Source organism: Triturus cristatus, chromosome 3_2, assembly GCF_964204655.1.
Source record: "Triturus cristatus chromosome 3_2, aTriCri1.1, whole genome shotgun sequence".
In the NCBI taxonomy this organism is placed as follows: domain Eukaryota; kingdom Metazoa; phylum Chordata; class Amphibia; order Caudata; family Salamandridae; genus Triturus; species Triturus cristatus.
Genome location: NC_140584.1, coordinates 988,753,010 through 988,772,640, shown reverse-complemented (window position 1 = coordinate 988,772,640; position 19,631 = coordinate 988,753,010). Strand labels below are relative to the sequence as shown.

Sequence of the window (19,631 nt, the reverse complement as noted above, 5' to 3'; positions counted from 1 at the left end):
TGCGAATCATGTTAACCAAATTCATATGGCAGGGAACGAGAGCAAGGCTTCCATATAAACTCCTCATCAGACCATGCAAGGAGGGGTGCCTAGCGCTACCGGACTTTCAAACTTACTATAGGGCAATGCAGCCACGAGTGATCACGGAGTGGTCATTGAGGGTCTCAGAAAAACACTGGCTCCACATGGATCGACATATAACTGGGTGCACAATTTGGAACCTTCTCTGGAAACCGAAACAAGATAGACCACCCAACGCCTATATTAGCACCCCTACCTCCACCACACTCAAGGTCTGGGACACCCTCACCTCCAGATTACAGCTCACGACCTTTCCCTCCTCCCACACACCTATACACTTTAACGCTGCGTTTCCCCCTGCCTCCAAGGAATGGCCCTTTGAGGCTTGGCGGGAGGGGGGATTCCTCATGATCTCACACTTGTTTGAAGGGGGGAAACTCCTCACCTTCCAGGATTGCAAAAAACAATTCACATTAACTAGTAACGAAGAATACCACTACTTGCAATTGAAACACTGGGTGCAGCAGCCTCTGGTACGGCAGGCCGCTACCAGGGATCTGCTTCCCCCTAGAACGGTTCGCTCAGTCAGGGTCCTCTACCAAGGGAAGTATCTCCTTTCTATATGCTCTCATTCAAGCATTGAGTCCCAAGGTTACACCGCGCTACAAACGCTTTTGGCATGATCTACGGGAAGCCCTATTAGAAGATAAGGAATGGGAACACTTAAGCAGAGATATAGTGAAATGTTATCGTTCTATGTATCTCTGAGAGGCACACTATAAAATTATGTACGATTGGTACTTGTACCCCTAGAAACTACACACGATTTTCCCGGGATCTTCAGATAGGTGTTGGAGGGGATGCGGGCTCCTAGGCAACTTCCGACACATCTGGTGGGACTGCCCTGTCATCAAACCTTTCTGGAAGGAGATACTATCCCAAATAAAATTAATTCTAGGTTACCCGATTTCCCATTCTATGGAACAGGTTTTGTTGGGGATTCGGGATCCACTCCTTAAACGACAGACACAGAGTGACAAATATGTCTTGTGGCTCTGACTGGGGGCCGCTAAAATGGCGGTAGCTGCGGCCTGGAAGAAGCAAGAGGCACCTTCCCTGACCCAGTGGCACGCAAGACTGTGGCAGGCTCTGGCTCTAGAGCGTCTGACTGATATCATAGAAGACACCAGGAAAGGTTTTGATTACATTTGGTCACCGTTAGTCAGCTACCTTTCAGAGGGGCTCCCATTGACGGCTTGTAACCCGAGGCTTCGGCCCTCCATTTATTTATTTAACTACCCAATGCAGAAGAGAGGTGGCCGTACTGCTTTGTTCACTTGAGTGAAGACCCCGAAGCACCACATTCAGTGCCCACCTACCTTTGACTTTCTTTTTCTTTGCACCATGACATCGTCGGTTCATGTTTTTTTCTCTTTTCTTTTCCTTTTTTCTTAGGGTTAACTAAGTTTCCTTTCCATGTTACTCTCAAGACAGGGTTGTAGACTATCAGCCTACATTTCGTAATACGCAACATATCCTGTTGAAACTGTTGTGTATTTAATTGCTCATCCTCGTGGACTCGAGGGTAAATTATAGTTTTTACAAACTGATCTGTTCACCAGGGCGGATGGTTATTTTGAGAATTGTTGCTTATGTAATGCTTTTTGATGCTCTCGCTGAGAAAAGTTGCAATAAACACATTTAGAAATAAATCCCTAACCTCCTCCTAAACCCTGTACCGCAAACCATTAATCCTTAACCCTTTACCCTAAAAGATTAACCCTTACACCAAACCCTTAACCCCATAACCTTTTACCAAATAACCTTAACCCTAGTACCTGTGATCTTATACCCTGGTTAATTCAAAATACCTCAATCGCTTAACCTGTACTGCAAACCTTTTAATGTAAACTAACAAAAACCATTCATCCCTACAATCCCTTCCATATATTCCTACACCTGACTCTTTACCCCTTTCACATTATCCGTATATCAGTGTATTTTGAACGAACACTTTGGAACACGATTTTCTTTCTACGTATGTACTTTTCGAACTGCTTACTGCTATTCGTAGAATTGTTGTTCTTAGTAGTGTTAGAGTGCAATCTTGATCTCTGTGTCTTCCACTGAGGAGCTTCTACTTTGTGTACTATAGTGTGGTTTTATTAAGTATAAGGTGGAATCCGAGCACTTCTCTGGGTTTCCTGTCATTGTGAGTTTGCCTATGTATAGTGCCCACATAATTCTATAATTTTCAGACAAGTCACAGTGCATACTAATTGAATGTTTACAAATTCTTAGGCTGCAGGTGGCACCCTTAGATCGACTCACTGTACTTTGTCATATGATTTAGGCGCGATTCAGACATCCTGGTCAGTAGTGTACATATCCCCTCTTCTGTTGGTGTAAGAAAGAGGCCGCACCCTCTAGGCGCTTTCATCAGCGATGGCAGTCTATGTGAGTTGCTTTCTGAGATTATTTGCAGCTGCTGGTGTGGGTAAGGGAATCTTGTTTACTATCGCAGTGCTCAGGAGGTGTCTGTGAGAGATATGTTTGTGACAAGGCAAGTACACCCTGTAATCAACTTGCTTCTTTAGGTTCCATGCTTTCTATATGTTTTAAACTATTGATCTCTGACTTGAATATCCAATATAATGGTGCATCTGTCACTTTGGACAGCAGCGGCATCCTGCTGGCCAGGACCCCAAACTGGACTTGTTTGACCCAGAAGGACAGTAATGCTGCCCTTAACAGCTTTCACCAAACAGATCTCATCAAAGTTGTGACATATTTGTTATATTAGCAATTATTTGAGTCATGTAAATGCGTACGTCATTGCTGCCCTACTTCTTTATGTATTAAGTTTGAGTTTATAGCTCTTTATGATATTATTTCATAATGTGCCTTGTCCAAAAAACGAGGGGAACAGATGCTGCAGAGATGACCCCCATATCAGCACTTAGGGACGAACTGATTTTTATATTCTGACTCAAACCTCACTAGAAGCAGCGCTATGAGTGAAAATTCTTTAATGATAGCTTATTTTTACCGAATATGTTTCCGCAGTCAAGTCATGATAGTGTTGTCATACTCAAATTCAATTCCATTTGCGTTCCTTTTGGTACAATATACAAAGATCAGTTGGAAAACGTACAACAGGTAGTCCGTGGTTCTGGTTAAATTTTGTTGTAGGCCTGAATTGAGCCACTTCAGGATCACTCGCCTTTGAGTTGGGAAGCACTTTTGTCAGCTACCAACCATGCTGACATCTCCGGTTTTCGTATATTAGCTATCATCGTATCACTACTTTAGTTTACCCAAAAGTGGAAATTAGGTAATGCCTCTCTCTTAGCTAGGAGAGCCATCCTTCAGTGAGATGCTAAGATGCAATTCTATACAGAGAGCTGCTGAGAACTTAAAGGCATCTATACTAATATGAAAAAATATGCAAAAAAATAGGTCTATACTTGGCATGTCTTAATTTCAAAGTATTGTGTAGTGCATCACTTGAAATTAAACATCCTTTCGGTACATTTAATGTTGAAAACAAGTGCTGCATCTTACAATTAAGCTGTAAAATAGGTGTTTTGATGCTTCTGTGATACTAAGCTAATTATAAAGATAAGAGTGATGAAGACAGGGTATTCCACGTACAAATAATGCATCAAAGGAGAGGTCACCTCTCTTGACTGCTAGGCTGATTCTGGGTACACATCCAAGTGGATAAACTTTAAAGGTTTTGCTCATATGTACAAGCCTTTGTTCTCAGTCAGGCAGTGGCTAGTCCATAGAGGTGTAGAAGCGTCCTGGACGTGTAGTTACGAGAATAACCTATTGGATGCGGAGTTCTGTTTTTGTGCTTTTCGTTATATAGCAAGCGACCCTGCACTTTTGCAATATTTGCAAATCGTAGGCAAGCCATAAATTGAGGATGTGAAATACAGATTCACTAGTGAATGCTGTAGTATGTTTAGATTCCCCCCGTGTATTTCTATTCCTGTTCGACTTGTATTCTTGCGTTTTCATATACGCCTGACAAAATGTATAATAGATCTGTTTAATTACAACTGGAACATCAACTCGTATATTATTTGTTTGGGTTCACAAAGGCAATTCCGAATGAAGAACATCATTTATAAAATGCCTATTTGACATTGGTGATAGCTAACCGCTCAACACAATACCTTGCTCCGCAAGTGTACATCATTGTAATTTAGCTCTGTGTTTCAGCAATCACTAGAATTTCACTACGTGATCCCTGCCGAGACACCGGAATTTAGAAGCCATTAAGGAAGCTTTGAGTTCACGTCTTACATTTCTCAATCTGTATATTTTTTTAAACTTTTTTTTAAAAGTATTTCTGCATAGTAGTGTTTTCAGTTGAGCTTTTAATTATATGCACATAAGCTGAAGAAATGTAAGATTCCACAGTAATAACAATGAATAAATGGGTTAATTGTCAGGAAAATATGATTAGCATGTTGACTTTTTTGTGGAAGCATTAAGACAGAATTTGTTTTAATCTCCAGTGGGAACAGCAACAGAGAAATACTTAAAAAGGGCACATAGTGGTTACAATGCATTGTGTGTGTGCAAAATAGCTATGAGAATAAACTTGACTTTTATAGCTGGAAAACAGCCATTCCTTCCACCACCGAATCACAGAGTACTGCTTTTGGTTCGTTTTATCACACTGAAAAGGCTCTATAAACTCCATCGGAAACAAACTGACACAATGGCATTTGCATATAATGTGTTTAATGTGCTCTGAACCCTTAGCTGACTTGGTAAATGTGTGACTACATTTCATGCCTTGTGCAGGTTTATACATTGAGGCCTCAAAGAAAAAGTGCTTCTATAAAATTGTAGTGATGAAAAAAGATGTTGAACAATATAAATGTCTTCCTAAAGCTTACCATTACTATTCCACGTCTCCATTTGCTCAAATCATCATGTGTCTGATCAGTAAAGCATTCTACAGCTTGGGTGTCACCGACGTTTATATAATTGGATTGCCTCTGGATAGTCAACAGCAATGTCTACAGGGCATGCTGCTGTGCGTGACAAATGATTACTGAAAATATTAGGAAAGCAACTTAAAGCTGAAGTCAAGTGAAGCCCAAAAGGGAGTACTGCTAAAGGATTTTCTTTCAGGGGTAGGATGGTAGAGGAGCATTTGCAAACGCTGATAATTTCATGGACTGAGGTGCCGCAGTGAACCTCGTCCAAATAGAGTGGAAAGGAATCCCATAAAGATACCTGCTTTGCTTTCACACAAAAGGTAGACATTGACTTTATTTAATGGACGGTTTCCTATTCCGTCACAAATGTTCAGCACTTAATGAGAAAAAAGTTATGCTCATTCATTGTTAATTAGTTCCATTAACTCTTTTGGGCAGGTTGAAACCCCAGTGATTCAAGACGGGCAGTAAGCATATTATGTCTTTCTTGTAGTACCCACACTTAGTTTTAAGCTTTGCCATCAATAAATTATTTCACAATCCTTGCCACTTCTTTTGAATATGTGAGCCTCGCTTACTATAAATCTAGGAAACCTAGCTTTTCTACGTGGTCAAATTTGATTTTTTGCCTTTCGCTGGACCCTGTATTGTTGCTTGCTTTAGAGCTCTGTGCAGTTTACCCGTGCTAACCAATAGTAGAGTGCCCCTCCTTTAAACATGGTCGAATTGGGCATACTCCTAATTGGTATAGTCAGCTTGTTTACAAGTCCAGAGGGCAAAATGTACCCAAGGGCTTGAAAGGTAAATTCCAGTAGTGGACTGCAGGACCTATCGTGCCATTCACTGCAGCATGACTGTATAATTGCAAAATATGCCCTGCAACCTGTCAAAATTAACGCTTTTAGACAGGTAAAGACCTCCCTTTTAAATATCAGTAAGTCACCTCTGTGTAAGCCTTGTAGATCACAAGGTAGGGTTGTATTTAAAAGTGGAACATGTAGAAAGTTAATTTTACCAGGTCCCTAGAGTAATAAGGCTAATTGTACCAGGCCCCTAGAGTGAGCAGGCCCACAAAGCAATTTACACTGTAGCAGGCCTAACTGTTCTATGTAGAAAAACCAAGTACAGTTCAAAATACTAATACTTTATCTCAGGAGTGTGGCAAGCTAGAAGAATAATTAAACCACTATTTTAATAGGTATTATAATTCAAATTCAATGGTGAAGTCAGATTTTAAGTAAATATTAAGCAAAAGTAACTCACTAACATAAGTCTAGGTCAGCTGTCAGCCTGTGTGTTCAGCCTTGGAAAGGCATGGAAAAGGAGTGAAATGTCTCAAGTGCAGACAATAGGCTGACCTGAAAGGGCAGAGATGACTCTTCTGAACTCTACAGAATATGCAGTGTGGGGGCTGTGGGCATCGTTTTTGACACTACACCGTGCTGGGCACACTTGAAAGGGAGAGAAGAGGATGGCCAAACAATTCTTGTGTATCCACTACCTGGTTGCTGGAGAAAGGACCTGCTTCGGTCCTGTTAGACCTTTGTCTCTGAATTTGGTGTGGTTCAGTGCCTGCCTCGAGTTGGATTTTGGTATTTGCTAGTGTCAGGCATAAATGTGGCACCTCTGGGCACCCACTTCAGAACACTTTCTGGACCTGGCGAAAATCAGTAGAAAACTGGTCCTGCTGTCTGTGATCGGAGAGGTGCCCTAAAGGACAGGACCTGCTCTCCTGTGTAACCAGGACAAGGAAGTGGACTCCGAGGATCAGCTTGCTGACCTTTTCTGTGGCCACAGGAAGTCAACAACCTGCAAGAAGCCTTTTCATGGACTTACTCAGCTGACCAGTGGCAACTGGACGTGGACTGGGCCCTACTATGACCCTTTGCCTGACACACTGTGAATCTCCAATAGCCTCTCCTGAGGCCCAGGGCACTTGAGAAGTGTACCTTTATGGTTGGGAAATAAAAGACAGACGAACCTGGTGGGTGTATCCAAACTGCGCTCCATCGCGGTCAGCCTCAAATCGCACCTAGGTCCTAGTTCACATCAACCATTGATTATCAGTGGGTTGCGCATTTTGGCATTTTCTACTTGAAACCTTAATAATTCATACCTCTATTTTCACCTTGGTGTATATTTGCCATTTTGTTTATTAAATCACTCTATTTTTCTAATCCGGTTTGGCATTTTTATTGTTTTGCATTTTGACTTTATTAAGTTTTGCCACTGAATATCTACTTTACTTTGCTTATGATAAGCCTGTCGGCTCGGTGCTTTAGCTACCAGGGGGTAGAGCTCAGGTTAATTTAGTGATTTTGTGGGTTCACACTGACAAGGGTTGTTATTTTAAGTTGAGTGGGTAGTCACCCTCCCCAAATAATAATCCAGTTTCTTACAGTACATGAAAACTAAGCAGCAGAAGTATGTGGAGGTAAGGCTGCTAGTTTTCAAAGAAGGCAAATCGCTGGCACTCAAAGAGACTGGTATATTGTAAAAAGCTACAATTTCATTTCAGGTTGATGGTTCAAAACAAGGTAACACTCCATATAATTTACCATTTAGCTTATCAGATGTTGGCATTTCAAAATATTTTTAACTTCTTTGAAGCAGGTTAATTTTGTTTTTAAAGTATGTAGACCTAACCGCCGAAAGGGGACAACAAACATTTCTGACCAGCTCGCGTTAGTTGGAGCAGGACAAGTGACTAATAAGGGCCTGGGTACAGCATCCTGTTGGGTATACTTCTGGCAATGCGTTACTTCGATCACCAACTGAGAAACAATCACAAGATAAAAACTTCTGAAAGAATCCCAACTCCTGTTGAGTGAGAGTTGTTCTGATGTAAGTTCATGTCACTATTAACAATTTCCTTGACGATAATGCTGAAAAACGAGTAACAACCTCAGATTGATTGATCTTTAAAAGTAGGGGGGAATACAAAAGATGAGCATGTATGATTGAGCAGGTGTCAACTTAATAGCAACCAAGATAAGCTTTGACAAAGATGTGTATGGTAATATGAAGCGTATTTAAAAATGTCACTCACACCACCCTTGTTGCACAGTGTGATCCACCCTTTAATATTCGAACGTCCTCTGGCCACAAAAGATTGTGCAAAGGGGTGTTGTGATCTCAAAAACACATAGCTCGCTCTGTGTTAGAGTAGTTTCATACATTCTTGCAGTTGTATTGCATGGAATTCAACTGCAAACCTTTGCGTTTTATTTGTTCGTATGACGGTGAATTGTGTGCAAAAACTGGAAATCCATTTTATATTGTGTGTAATCTCACTTTGCTCCTTGTGGTTTCTTTCTTTGAAAGAATGATATGACCATTGCTGGAATGTTCTCCAAATTATAATGTTGCTTTCACACACGAGTGTGAAATATATAGAAACGGTCAATGGAGGGCATTCATGTGACCGGAGTACCCACGTGTAATGGATGATGCCATTGCTGGTCTTTGGCTCTCCATATGTGACAATATCACCCAGAGAACGAAGGTAAATTCATCCTTGTGTGGACTAATGGAGGGGTCTTCTACTGTGCTGACAGTGTTCTCTTCTTCAACAGAGGAAGTGGCCAAGTTACAGAAACATCTGGCGCTTCTCCGGCAGGAATATGTGAAGATGCAGCAGAAATTGGCAGAGACTGAGAAGAAATGTTCACTGCTTGCTGCTCAAGCCAATAAAGAGACCTCCAGTGATTCATTCATCAGCCGGCTTTTGACTATTGTTGCCGAACTCTACCAGCAAGAGCATTACAGGTGAGGCACAAATAACACTGCAGCGTTCTCCGTTTCCTTTGAACGGTGAATGATAGCTCCCGACCCAGTTACACTGGTCATTACCTGCTAAGATACTGCTTTTGTAGGGCCTAAATGCCAAAAAGTTAGTTGATGAATTATACAGTAAGGGAATTCTTCAATGAGTACCACAAGACAATGGCAGTTTTCTCTTTTCTTAGTTTGCATGCTTTTGAAAACTTGTATGTAGGGACATAGTCAAGACTGTTTTCAAATGTATTGCCTTTTATTTAGTTGCAGTATATGTTTGTTTTACATGAGACAATCTGGTTTCACAGTCCGCCCCCCTTCACCCTCATTGAACTTCCCTTCCCATGCTGACGCGTTAGAGTTGGACATATATTGAGTCTGGTAAGACTGCCTTAGAAACAATTGGCCCTGGAGATGTGATCTCCTTTATGCAAGCTCGGTGTTCTGTGGTGGGCTTGGAAGGGGTTGTTCCATGGTGTCCTGTGTGTCCTCTGCTGTGTGGTTGCATTGCAAAGAGGAAGGAAAGGGATTGATCTTTGTCGTTTCCTCTGAAATGTTGCAATGAGGAACTGCATTTCAGGTAAATGCTGTACACACACGGCTGTAGCACAAGACATGCTTATGCATCCTTTCTTGGTTTCCTCTTGCATAATTGTGGGGTGTGCCCTTTTAGCAGGCCTTCTACAGAAATGTACTGATAAATGACACCTATCAAATATACTGTCTTCAGTAAGGTAACTAAGGATGAAGCACTGCATTCTGCACTTGTTTCACTGATAACTTTACGTAGTGTGCTTGATTTTTTTCTTAATCCCCGAATTTCAAAGCAAACTTCCGTTGCACCGCAGATGTGCATATAATTTCCACCGAAAACTGTTCATTTAAGAGACACTTGTCGTTTTGGAAAATAAATCCTACTTGTGCGACCTTTTTGAACTCCAGTTAATTTTTTTTAATGTTTGGTTAGTGCATGATCCCCTTTACCTTCAGAGTTACTATCTATCAATCATCAAATTTAAATTCTGAGTCTTAAGAAGGTCTTGCGTTGTAAGAAATATGTGGAACTTAGAGTGCTAGTAAAAACTGCTTCTAAAATCACCTTATTCGGAGTGTGACTCTGTGGAGTGTGTGAAGTAGAGCTTGCCCACGTTACTGTAATGTTCATACCACAAGGATCAACTGCTGCAGTTCAGTGCATGCTCTGCAATGTCCTATTGAAGTTGCTGTAACATCGCCTCTGTATTATCACCTACCTACAGCTCTCTCATGCTAAGCCCAGCCTCGCGAGTGACAGAAGCTATAGTAGAACTATCTAAACCAGAGGTCTTCAAGCTCTTTGGCTCTGTGCCCCCCTTTAAAAAAAAGTTTTTAAGTCGTGCCCCCTCTACAATTTTATGGCAAGGCTTGGAGGAGCGGGAGCTGGGCTTAGCACAGGGGGTGCGGTTATGAGAGAATTTGAGGTGTTTTTTCTATTGCTCATAAGCCACACTAAATGCATGACTTGTAAAAGATCATCAAACAAAAACAGAATTGGACAAAAAACATAACTTCCCTTAACTGTTGTGTTGCAAGATGCTAGCACTTCTGGGCCGGAATCCATCTGCTTCTGCTGCACTAATGACAGCTGTGGCCTGAGTAGCAAGGTATCTCCTCCACCTCTTTCAGTCCTTCCCCACCATGTTTTTCAGTCCTTCCCCACCATGCCTGACCATCACTCCAACAGGCTTACAGTCCCTTTCCGAAAGAAAGGAGCTTCCACATGTTACCTGCCTTTTGCAGTGAGGGTGTCCTCGGCCCCAATGCTAGCAAGTGAAAAGTAAAGTAAGTACTATACACTTTTTTTTATAGTAAGATTGCTTCACTAATGATAATACTGCCTTGCGAAGCAGGCTTTCTCCTTTGTTCTTTGGTGTCGGTTGATGGGCTGCCATCTCTCCCTAACCACCTCCCAGACATCCTTTTCACATCCAAACTAAAGTATTTCCCTGCTCAGTGCTTACTTTGTAAAAATAAGTTAAAAAAAAATAAGTGCCAGTTGTCTCGTCAGGAGGCCACTGCAGCTTGCACCACACATTACCACTCCCAGCGCCTCCAGTGGCAAAATCAATACAATTACTAATCATGACACTCCTACAAGTGTGGCAGTTTAGCCTATTCCGGACCCCCAAAGCTATAAGAATGGCATGGGCAGCAGTCAATAGTCCTTGTTAATGTATAGTAAATTAATATACAACTTTAAATCTGAAAGACAACGCCACCATGTGGCAGACTGTTACAATCCCCCCAAATTAAGCTCTTTCTCTGCTTCAGTTCTCCCCTCCCTTGGGCCATTGCCCTGAGGCCCAGTGCAGCACTAGCACAGAAAGTGAGCACTGGTCCCTTATGCAAGCAAGGAAGAATAGTAAAACAGCCATAAATGGAATTTAGTTGGCCCCTCATACCTCTGGGCCCTGCTGTCACTGCATCAGCAGCACTAATCATAATAGCAGCTCTCCTAAGTAGGCTGTGTTCTCTAGCAACCCCACAGGGCCATCACGCCTAGGCCTGAGACCTAAAGCAAGCTTTTTGCCATTTGTGTAAAAACAAGCCCAGCATCTCTCCCCTTCTGTTGCTTGGGCAATGTTTGGAGCACAATAAGGATGAGCTGGGTATTGATGCTAGAAATAAATATGAGCCACCAGACCCTTTATTCATAGTAAGGCAATCATCATTGTGGTACGATGGCCACTCACTCCTGACCCTCATGCCCAGCACCTGCTGAAGTAATGGCAGTCTTAAAAAAACATTAAAAAAATTCAAAAATACCCCAATTTATCAACTTTTTCCTCGGGGGCATCTCTCCAAGGAAGCTTTCACTGGCTATTTGAAAACAAATTATGGACCCTACATAGTGCCCCTTCTTCTGGAGCATCTATTTGACGGTATTCTTGGATCTCACTCCTTTCCTCTTTCTCATGGGTCATTAATCTGCGGCCTCGGGTCTGAAGTATCAGGGCTCTACATCAGATTGCAACTCTGCTGACCGCCTCTCTGCCACCCACTGGACTCCCCTATTTGCAAAAAAACCTATCCCAAACAGTTAATGGCCACCTTGAGATGAAAGCAAGGAGAGGGGTTAGGTCATAGGGGGATGGGGGAGGCTACTTTGCATCATGAGTTGGTACGTGTGCATTCCTATACAACCTCCCTTGAATTTTGATGCAAATCCTTATCTATTTACATTCGTAGATGGGTATGGGCGCCAAATCGTTACACCTCCTCAAGGCAGGCGTAACAAATGGAAATGTTTTAATTTCTCCTTATTTTTCCAACTTTGCATGTATGCTGCTCTTTACAGCACACAAAGTGGGAAAAGTATCAAAGGATAGTTTTTTGTACTGTAAGCATTCCCTTGCAGGACAAAACCTATGCTTTAGAGAATTGCACTATGGCGCAAAGGGAGTGTGTGTTGGCGCATGGCAGCCATCGGTATGCCAGCGCTGGGGGAGAGAAAAAATGTGCCATATGTGCATTGTTTTCTTTCACTTTGACAAATAATAGTACGTCTGGGCCATGATCATTTTGAGGTAATAGAGTGGTACTAGAGTGCCCTTCATGCAGTTAGCTTCCTGCTCTGATTGTTGACCACTGGTCCCCAGTGTACGCCGAGCTCACTGGAGAGGTGTGAGCAAGGGGCCAAGTCTCTGAATTCACAGGAAGCTTCCAAGTGGCATCCCCTTGGATGTGGAGTGGCCGCCGCATGCTCCTAGGACAATGGGTAGAAGTGGGGACTGGACTGTTAATCTGAGCTCGTTTTGTGCGAGCCTATTGGTTGGCTCCCACCTGAGGGGTGATAAGCCTGTGATCGAGGCCCATGATTGAGGCGAGGTGTGATTGGATGACAGGATCTAGTCTAGTAGAAGATAGCAGCCTCTACTGCGAGTGGGTAACCACACCCACACTCCTGGGGGAATTTGTTTGGCCTCAAGATGGATGGGGCTGTGACAAAGAAGTGCCAACCTTTGACCGCTATTAAAAGCCGGAGGCGGGTCATTCTATGTGCCTAACATGACTGGGGCTGTAACAAGGGACAAACAGATGAATTCAGCTGGAACAAAAGGAAAAAGTAATGTGAAAGGCAGCATTTTGTTTCAAATACAATAGAAACTTCCACTGTTTGTAACTGTTAAATAATGCACACCCTTCTTGTTAATTCAAGGGGGTCATCTTCGTATCCTACTAGAAGTATATGGCTGACTCTTTTCTAGCGCCCCACTGTAAGTGTTGATGAACCAAACCTCTGACCAGAATCAAGTGGAGGAAGGAGAACTGTACACTACACGTGCAGACTGCGACAAAATGCGGGCTAGCGCATACGACTTAGGCAGTTAATGTGTGTGCAGCACAGTTAGTACTGTCAACATTGCAAAATAAAATAAGGGAGCCTGCAGTAGTGCCACCCTGGTCCCTTCATACTATCAGAGAAGATTTGAGAAAGCTAACACAGTTATCCAAGACTCCAATACAACTTCACACAACCCAAGAAGTGAACCACATAGGGACCTCAAACAAAGACTTAAGGCAGCTAATATTTATGCTAATAAGCACATTACTGAAACAATTGACACATTGGCCACTGCTATTAGGCTTTTGCAACAAGACATTGATACATTGCACGATGCAACCTGATAGGCAGAACAAAAGGGCTGTACTAATTGTTTTGGGTGTGGGCTTAGTTGCCTTTATATGTAGGCCCACGGCGCAGACGAAGCCTGCTCTCTACTACATTTCCCAACTCATTGCAGGCGGTTGCTCCATGCGAGGCACTCTGCACTACGACTTGTTTTGTAGCACGCACAGTTATGCTGACATCACTGCTATCATTTTAACCCAGGGTTAGTTTTCAAGTTTTTTAAAATTGTTTTGCGCCGTTCTTAGCCCTTACACTCAGTTTTTTTACCATTCTACTCGTCGTTTGGGGGCGGGGCTTAGTTGCCTTTATGCGCAGGCCTGCACGCCGCTGGTGAGCCAAAGGCAAGCCCGCCCGCATCCATCCCGCAGCCAGTGCCAGCCACTATGCCAATTTCACTACAGGTACAGCCCTAGCCCCAGACTTCTTAAACGGCCTTAAGCCCAGTTATAATTGCAATTGTTGCAATCTGCACCACAACTCCCTATGAGGACCTGCTGTTTGTTATGGGTGCAGAGTGGAGTGTGGGTCTGATATGGAGTCCCATCTTTTTAAACCACTTAACACTACCTCATCCTCTTGCTTTCTGCAGGGAGGCTAAATAAACGCTCGCTCCATAAGTAAGCATGCTCTTGAAGTCCAGGACCTAATAATTGATAACCATCTGGACGTTTTATTCATTACAGAAACTTTGATAAAGCCGTGGGATAACCCTTTCATTGCAACTGCTCTACCCCTAGGGTTCACAATTTTACGGCATGTCAGAGGAAGGCCGTGGAGGCAGAATAGCTATCATCTTCCGGGGCTCTTGGCAATGTAACTCTTTTGATATCGCTCCCCTTAAAGGAACTTAGAACTTAGGCTTTTGCCTGATAATCAGTCCTTCTCTGTCAATCGCAGTCTGTTTGCTTTATCGCCCCCCTGGTTCTTGAACATCATTTCTCGCATGTTAGGACAAGCATTTGCCTCTCCACTAGTGCATTACACTAACTATATGGTCTGAGGAGATTTACATTTTCACTTTGATTCCGCCAATTCTGAAGTTGTCAATCTGATAGACACCCTTCGGATGATAGGGCTCTCCCAAAGGGTAACTGCTCCCACCCATAGCTGAGGACATACTCTAGGCGGGATTTTTTCAAATCATTAGAGGCTTTGAAGACCCTGTTCCTCAATCTTAATGTGACCATTGTTTAGTTTTATACATTCTAGCCAATACTAACTACAACCTGTATAAGTATCAGAAAGGGAGGAACTCGAAGAACCGTAAGTGGGGAGCTGTGAGATTTAGCCTCAACTTAATCCTGGGTCTCATCAGCACTGCCCCTACTCTGACTGGGAAACTTGGGAAAGACCTTGAATCATTTAACAAATGTATTTCAAATTCTGCGTTGGAATGAGCCCCAGCTATGCATTCCAAGAATTGCTGTTCAAAAGCCTCAGCGCAATGGTTTTCCCCAGCACTAGCCAAATTAGAGCGCCACTTCAAATCATTGGAGCGGAGATGACACCCAGCCTATAAGCAGGATGACCTTGATCAATTTAGGGCTGCTTAAGAAATGTATCGTAAATCAATAATGGAAGGAAAAAAAGCTACTATACTTTAGAAACTGAAGAGGCCCTTTTCATTAAAAAAACATTTTTAATGTTGCAAATACATTTCTGCAACCGAAAGTATAGGCTAGGGATATGCCCCCCCCCTTCCCAGCCTTTTTGTGAACGAATCTCAGATGTTTTTGAGGATAAGATATCAATTCTTCATTAAGGCTTTAGCTCAACCCTAGGTAATTACTCATTTAGTGACCCACCCAAGTTGTTAATACTATCTTGAAGAAGGAGCTAACTGAATTTCAGGAGATTTCCCTAACCCATTCCGAAAAGGCAATACTCTCATGCAAATCACGAAGTCTACTGGACCCTTGCCCTCCAGCCATATTGCATGCAGCCATTGATGTGGTAAATCCCATCATTAATCACATAATAAACAATTCACTGAAAGAAGCAACAGTTTCCTCCAAGTAGAAATTTGCCATTGGTAAACCTCTACAAAAGATACCTTTGGTGGACCTGACCACTCGTAAGGCCCATCTACCTCCTTCCTACACTAAGTAAAATTCTGGAAATAAATTGACAACCAACAACTCATGTCTTTAGTTGAGAACTCCACTCTACTACATACCTGACTATCTGGTTTTAGGCCCAAACATTCAATTGAATCAGCACTCCTTGAAGTCTCTGAAAATATCAAAATTACGCTGGACGTGGGTAATAATGCAGTGCTGATACTGTTAGACTTATCCACTGCATTGAATATCATCTTGCATGCCATCTAATTGCAGCAGATCCCAAATGTTGAATTATCCCACAATGCTTTAGACTGGTTAGAATCTTTCCTGACCATCGGTCCTCTAGATGACGAGGATTGGCAGACGGCACTCATGTCCCCTCGAGAAGCGGCTATTACACAGAGATTTCAGCTGATCCAGCTTAGGATACTCCACTGATCATACATCTCTGGGACAGTTTTGGCGAGAATAGGAACTAGACCTGACGACCGTTGTATGAGGGGTTGTGGACAGCAGGCTACATTTTACCATACCCTGTGGACTTGCCCAAAGATACGTGCCCTTTGGGAGGGAGCCTCAGACCACATGGGTATGGCTTTGGGGAAGGAAGTAATATTAACGCCACAACTGAGACTGTTGAACGTTTGGGAGGAGACTGATCTTACGGAGGATGAACAGCAATTCACGACATTGGGATATACGCTGGTGAAACGGGAGCTTGCTAGAGGCTGGGGGGGGGAGCAAACCCACCACTTGTTGCCTTATGGGCCAAAGAAATGGATAGATGTATGCTGGCGGAGACTGAGGTTTTTAAAGCTCGGGGGTGTCACAAGAAATGGGATAGGAAGTGGTCTCACTGGAATAAACATCGAGGGGAGCCCTGTGTGTCGCCTACTGTTGAAATGGAGATGCATAGACCAGCAAGTCTAGTAGGAAATGTTTAATGTGTAACCAAAAGTAATGTCTGCTTACCTATTTTGTTGACATCCAGGAATATGTCGTCCAATTATGTTGTGTATGGCTGTGATTGAAATCAATAAACAAAGTTTAAAATAAATAAATCTTTCATCAAATCTGAAGCAAACTTAAAAAAAAGAATAAAAAACTTGACACTCCCAAGCCCCAGATTCACTGTGTAGTTCATTCATTCAAGGCCTTTCTTTTTGGGAACTGAAGTAGCTTTTACCATAGCACCAGAATGCTCCATGTCATGATAAACGCGCTTTCCAAATTTCAATCATTCACAGATAGGGCAGAGGAAATTACAAATTGATTGAGTACAGGGTGCTATGAAAAGGCACAAAGCAAAGCTTGTGGTTCTGTATGTTTGCTACACAATAATGTAAGACACCTGGGTTGCTGGAGGGCACTGAAATGATGCAATGGTAATATGGTAATATATTCCTGTAGGAACTCGCACCTTCACGGACATGGAAGGGGTTCAGGTCCTGCAAAAAGATAGAGATCATTGGACACCAGTGCATTGCCAGCCTTCTAGTTTTGCCTAGAATAATTGTGATTCCACAAAGTGCAACTCCTCCCAGCCACTAGGGAACAAGGAGAAGTAGCGTTATTTGGTTTGCTAATAACCCTGGCCCAGTTTCACGAATCTTCACCCCAAAAAGTTCATCCATCCATCTCCGCTCCTTCCTTTTTTTTTTTTTGGTCCGCATACATGCCGCCAGGAACACTCTAGATGGGATTCCTCCCTATCCTCCAACAGGCAAATTCGATAGTGACCCTTCATAATGCCTATGGGGGAAAAAAGAAGAGTCTTCCCAAAGATAAGACTGTACCCTTGTCCAGCTCCCGTTCACCACATCCGGAAGGCCATTGGTTACTGGGGAGGACCGGACCAACAGTCCTCTGGCATAATCATAGGACCCATTTTACCTCTCTCTCCAGGCCACCCACGCCGCCCATGTCTTGGAAATACTGGACTCATCACAAGCCATGTCTGATTGGCTAATAGAAATGATTTGTTTTAAGCAATCTGCAAAAGATGGGAGGGGGGGGGGGGGAGGTTCTGATTTCAAAGCTGTACAAATTTCCCTTCTTGCAATAATTATTACATAGAACACAAATCTCACTGCTAGAGCGTTAATATGATAGTTAGACATGAGACCAAAAAAGATTAGACTCGGGCTAACCTCAATCTGCTGAAACAACACATCCTCAAGAAAACCACGTACGTCCTTCCAAAAGAGCTCAATTCCGGGGCAGTCCTGAAAAATGTGCAGGTCATCAGCAGCCGGGTACTTGCATCTGGGACAATGATAAATCCTTCCGGTTACCTTTGACTGTTTTCCAGGAGTCCAATAGACCCTATAAGCTGTGTAGAGATGATTCCTCCTCAGTGAAGCTGGTTTCACCACTGCCTGCAACACAGTAAAAGAATCGCACCAGAGCTTCCATGTTTGCTCAACATCCCCTGCGAGGTTGCTGCCCCAAAGTTTTCCAACCTCAAGGTTCCCCCGATCCCCAGCATCTATAAGGGCCGAGTACCAAAAAGATACTTCCCGTTTCCATTTTCCTGTTCTGGAAACTGAATCAAGTAACAAATTATCTTCACCATTCCCCCACGACTGCGTTGCCCACCAGGCAGACAACTGGAAAAACTTGAATCTGGACAGTGTCCCGCAAGTTAGCCTTGAGATCGACTCCCAGCTGATCAGTTGTGAGTCCTGCCATAGATCTCCCCAGAGTCTGATACCAGCTAGTCTGAGTGGTTGGCAAAGTTGGTCCTGAAGGCATTCTGGGGTGCCGGGAGAGCCCCAAATTGGAGCATGTAGCGAGTAATACAGGATTTTTAGAGCTCTTCTGAAAAACATCCAGTTATTTAAAGCAGCTTGCAGGGTCTTAAGTCTAACCTTCTTGTAGAACTTGGGATCCCCAAATTAATAAAGAAAAAACTCCTGCCCCAACGGGATATCATGTAACAAGGCCTGAAATAATAAACCAAGAGAAGAGGAATCCGTTTTATTAGCCAGGATTCTAAAATTCCTAAAATGGAAAGCATGGCAGTAAGACCGCAGGTCAGGTAGAGCTAGTCCCCCCCAGCTTTAACCCTCTCCTAAGATTTTTCCAGGCGATTCTCGGGGTTTTTGTGGTCCAAATAAAGGACCCAATTTTGCCCTGAAGTATAGCAATATCCTTGGTATTAAAGGATAGAGGGATTGAATTGAACAGGAAAGTTAGCTTGGGCAATATTATCATTTTAATAAGGTTAACCCGCCCGTAGATGTTCAAGTGAAGATTAGCCCAGCGTGCCAACAAACATCCCACCTCCTTAGATACTTTCTTCCAACTAATTTTAGATGTATCTGCTAACTTCTGGGCCAGATATATACCAAGATATCTCATATGACTTTGGGCCCCCTGGATTTCAGTTGGACAGTTCCACCCCACTATCGCGTTTTTTTCTTGATTGATTTTGTAACCCGAGACTTTGCCAAATTCATCAGCCAGTTCAAACAGCCTAGGTATGGCAACTGTAGGATTAGAAGTATACATAAGGAGGTCGTCCGCATACAATGCAAACATGAGCTCCAACTCCCCTATTTTAAATGACCTAATAAGGCGATCAGCTCTAAGGGCACAGATGAAGGGTTCAATGTAAAGATCGAACAAGAGCGGTGACAAAGGGCACCCCTGCCTAGTAGTTCTTGAAATACTAAACTAATCTGTCATGGTACCATTGACTAGAACTTTTGCTCGGAGTTCAAAATAAAGGGATTTAACAGCCCCAATAAAATTTAAAGGCAAACCGAATTTTTGCAGCATCTCCCATAGGTAGAGCCATTTCACCTGATCGAACGCTTTGACGGCATCTATTGCAACCAGAGCGAGCGGCAACCTTTTATCAATTGCAACATCTATTGCCCCTATAGCTTGAAAGGTGAGCTCGTTGAGCTTTCTCCCCGGTATAAACCCTCTCTGATCCGGATGGTCGATGCTCTTAATAACTTTTGTCAGCCTTGCCGCCAATACCCCAGCAAAGATCTTATGGTCCGAATTTAACAGAGAGATTGGTCTATAGGCATCAATATTCTGAGGGTCTTTATTCTGTTTAAGAATCAAAGACACAGTAGCTTCGGACCATGACTGGGGAGAGCCTTCACCCTTCAGATATATTTT

At 43.0% G+C, this 19,631-nt stretch overlaps 1 protein-coding gene across 3 annotated transcripts in view; it reads left to right on the top strand.

The window, feature by feature from the left end:
* The window catches only part of ANKFY1 (ankyrin repeat and FYVE domain containing 1), a 506,490-nt gene that overhangs the window by 67,014 nt on the left and 419,845 nt on the right, over positions 1 to 19,631 (top strand). For all 3 annotated transcript variants that reach the window (XM_085649582.1, XM_085649583.1, XM_085649584.1), the window contains exon 2: positions 8,558 to 8,750. In XM_085649582.1, the coding sequence (XP_085505708.1) occupies positions 8,558 to 8,750 (193 nt within the window). The remainder of the gene's footprint in view (positions 1 to 8,557; positions 8,751 to 19,631) is intronic.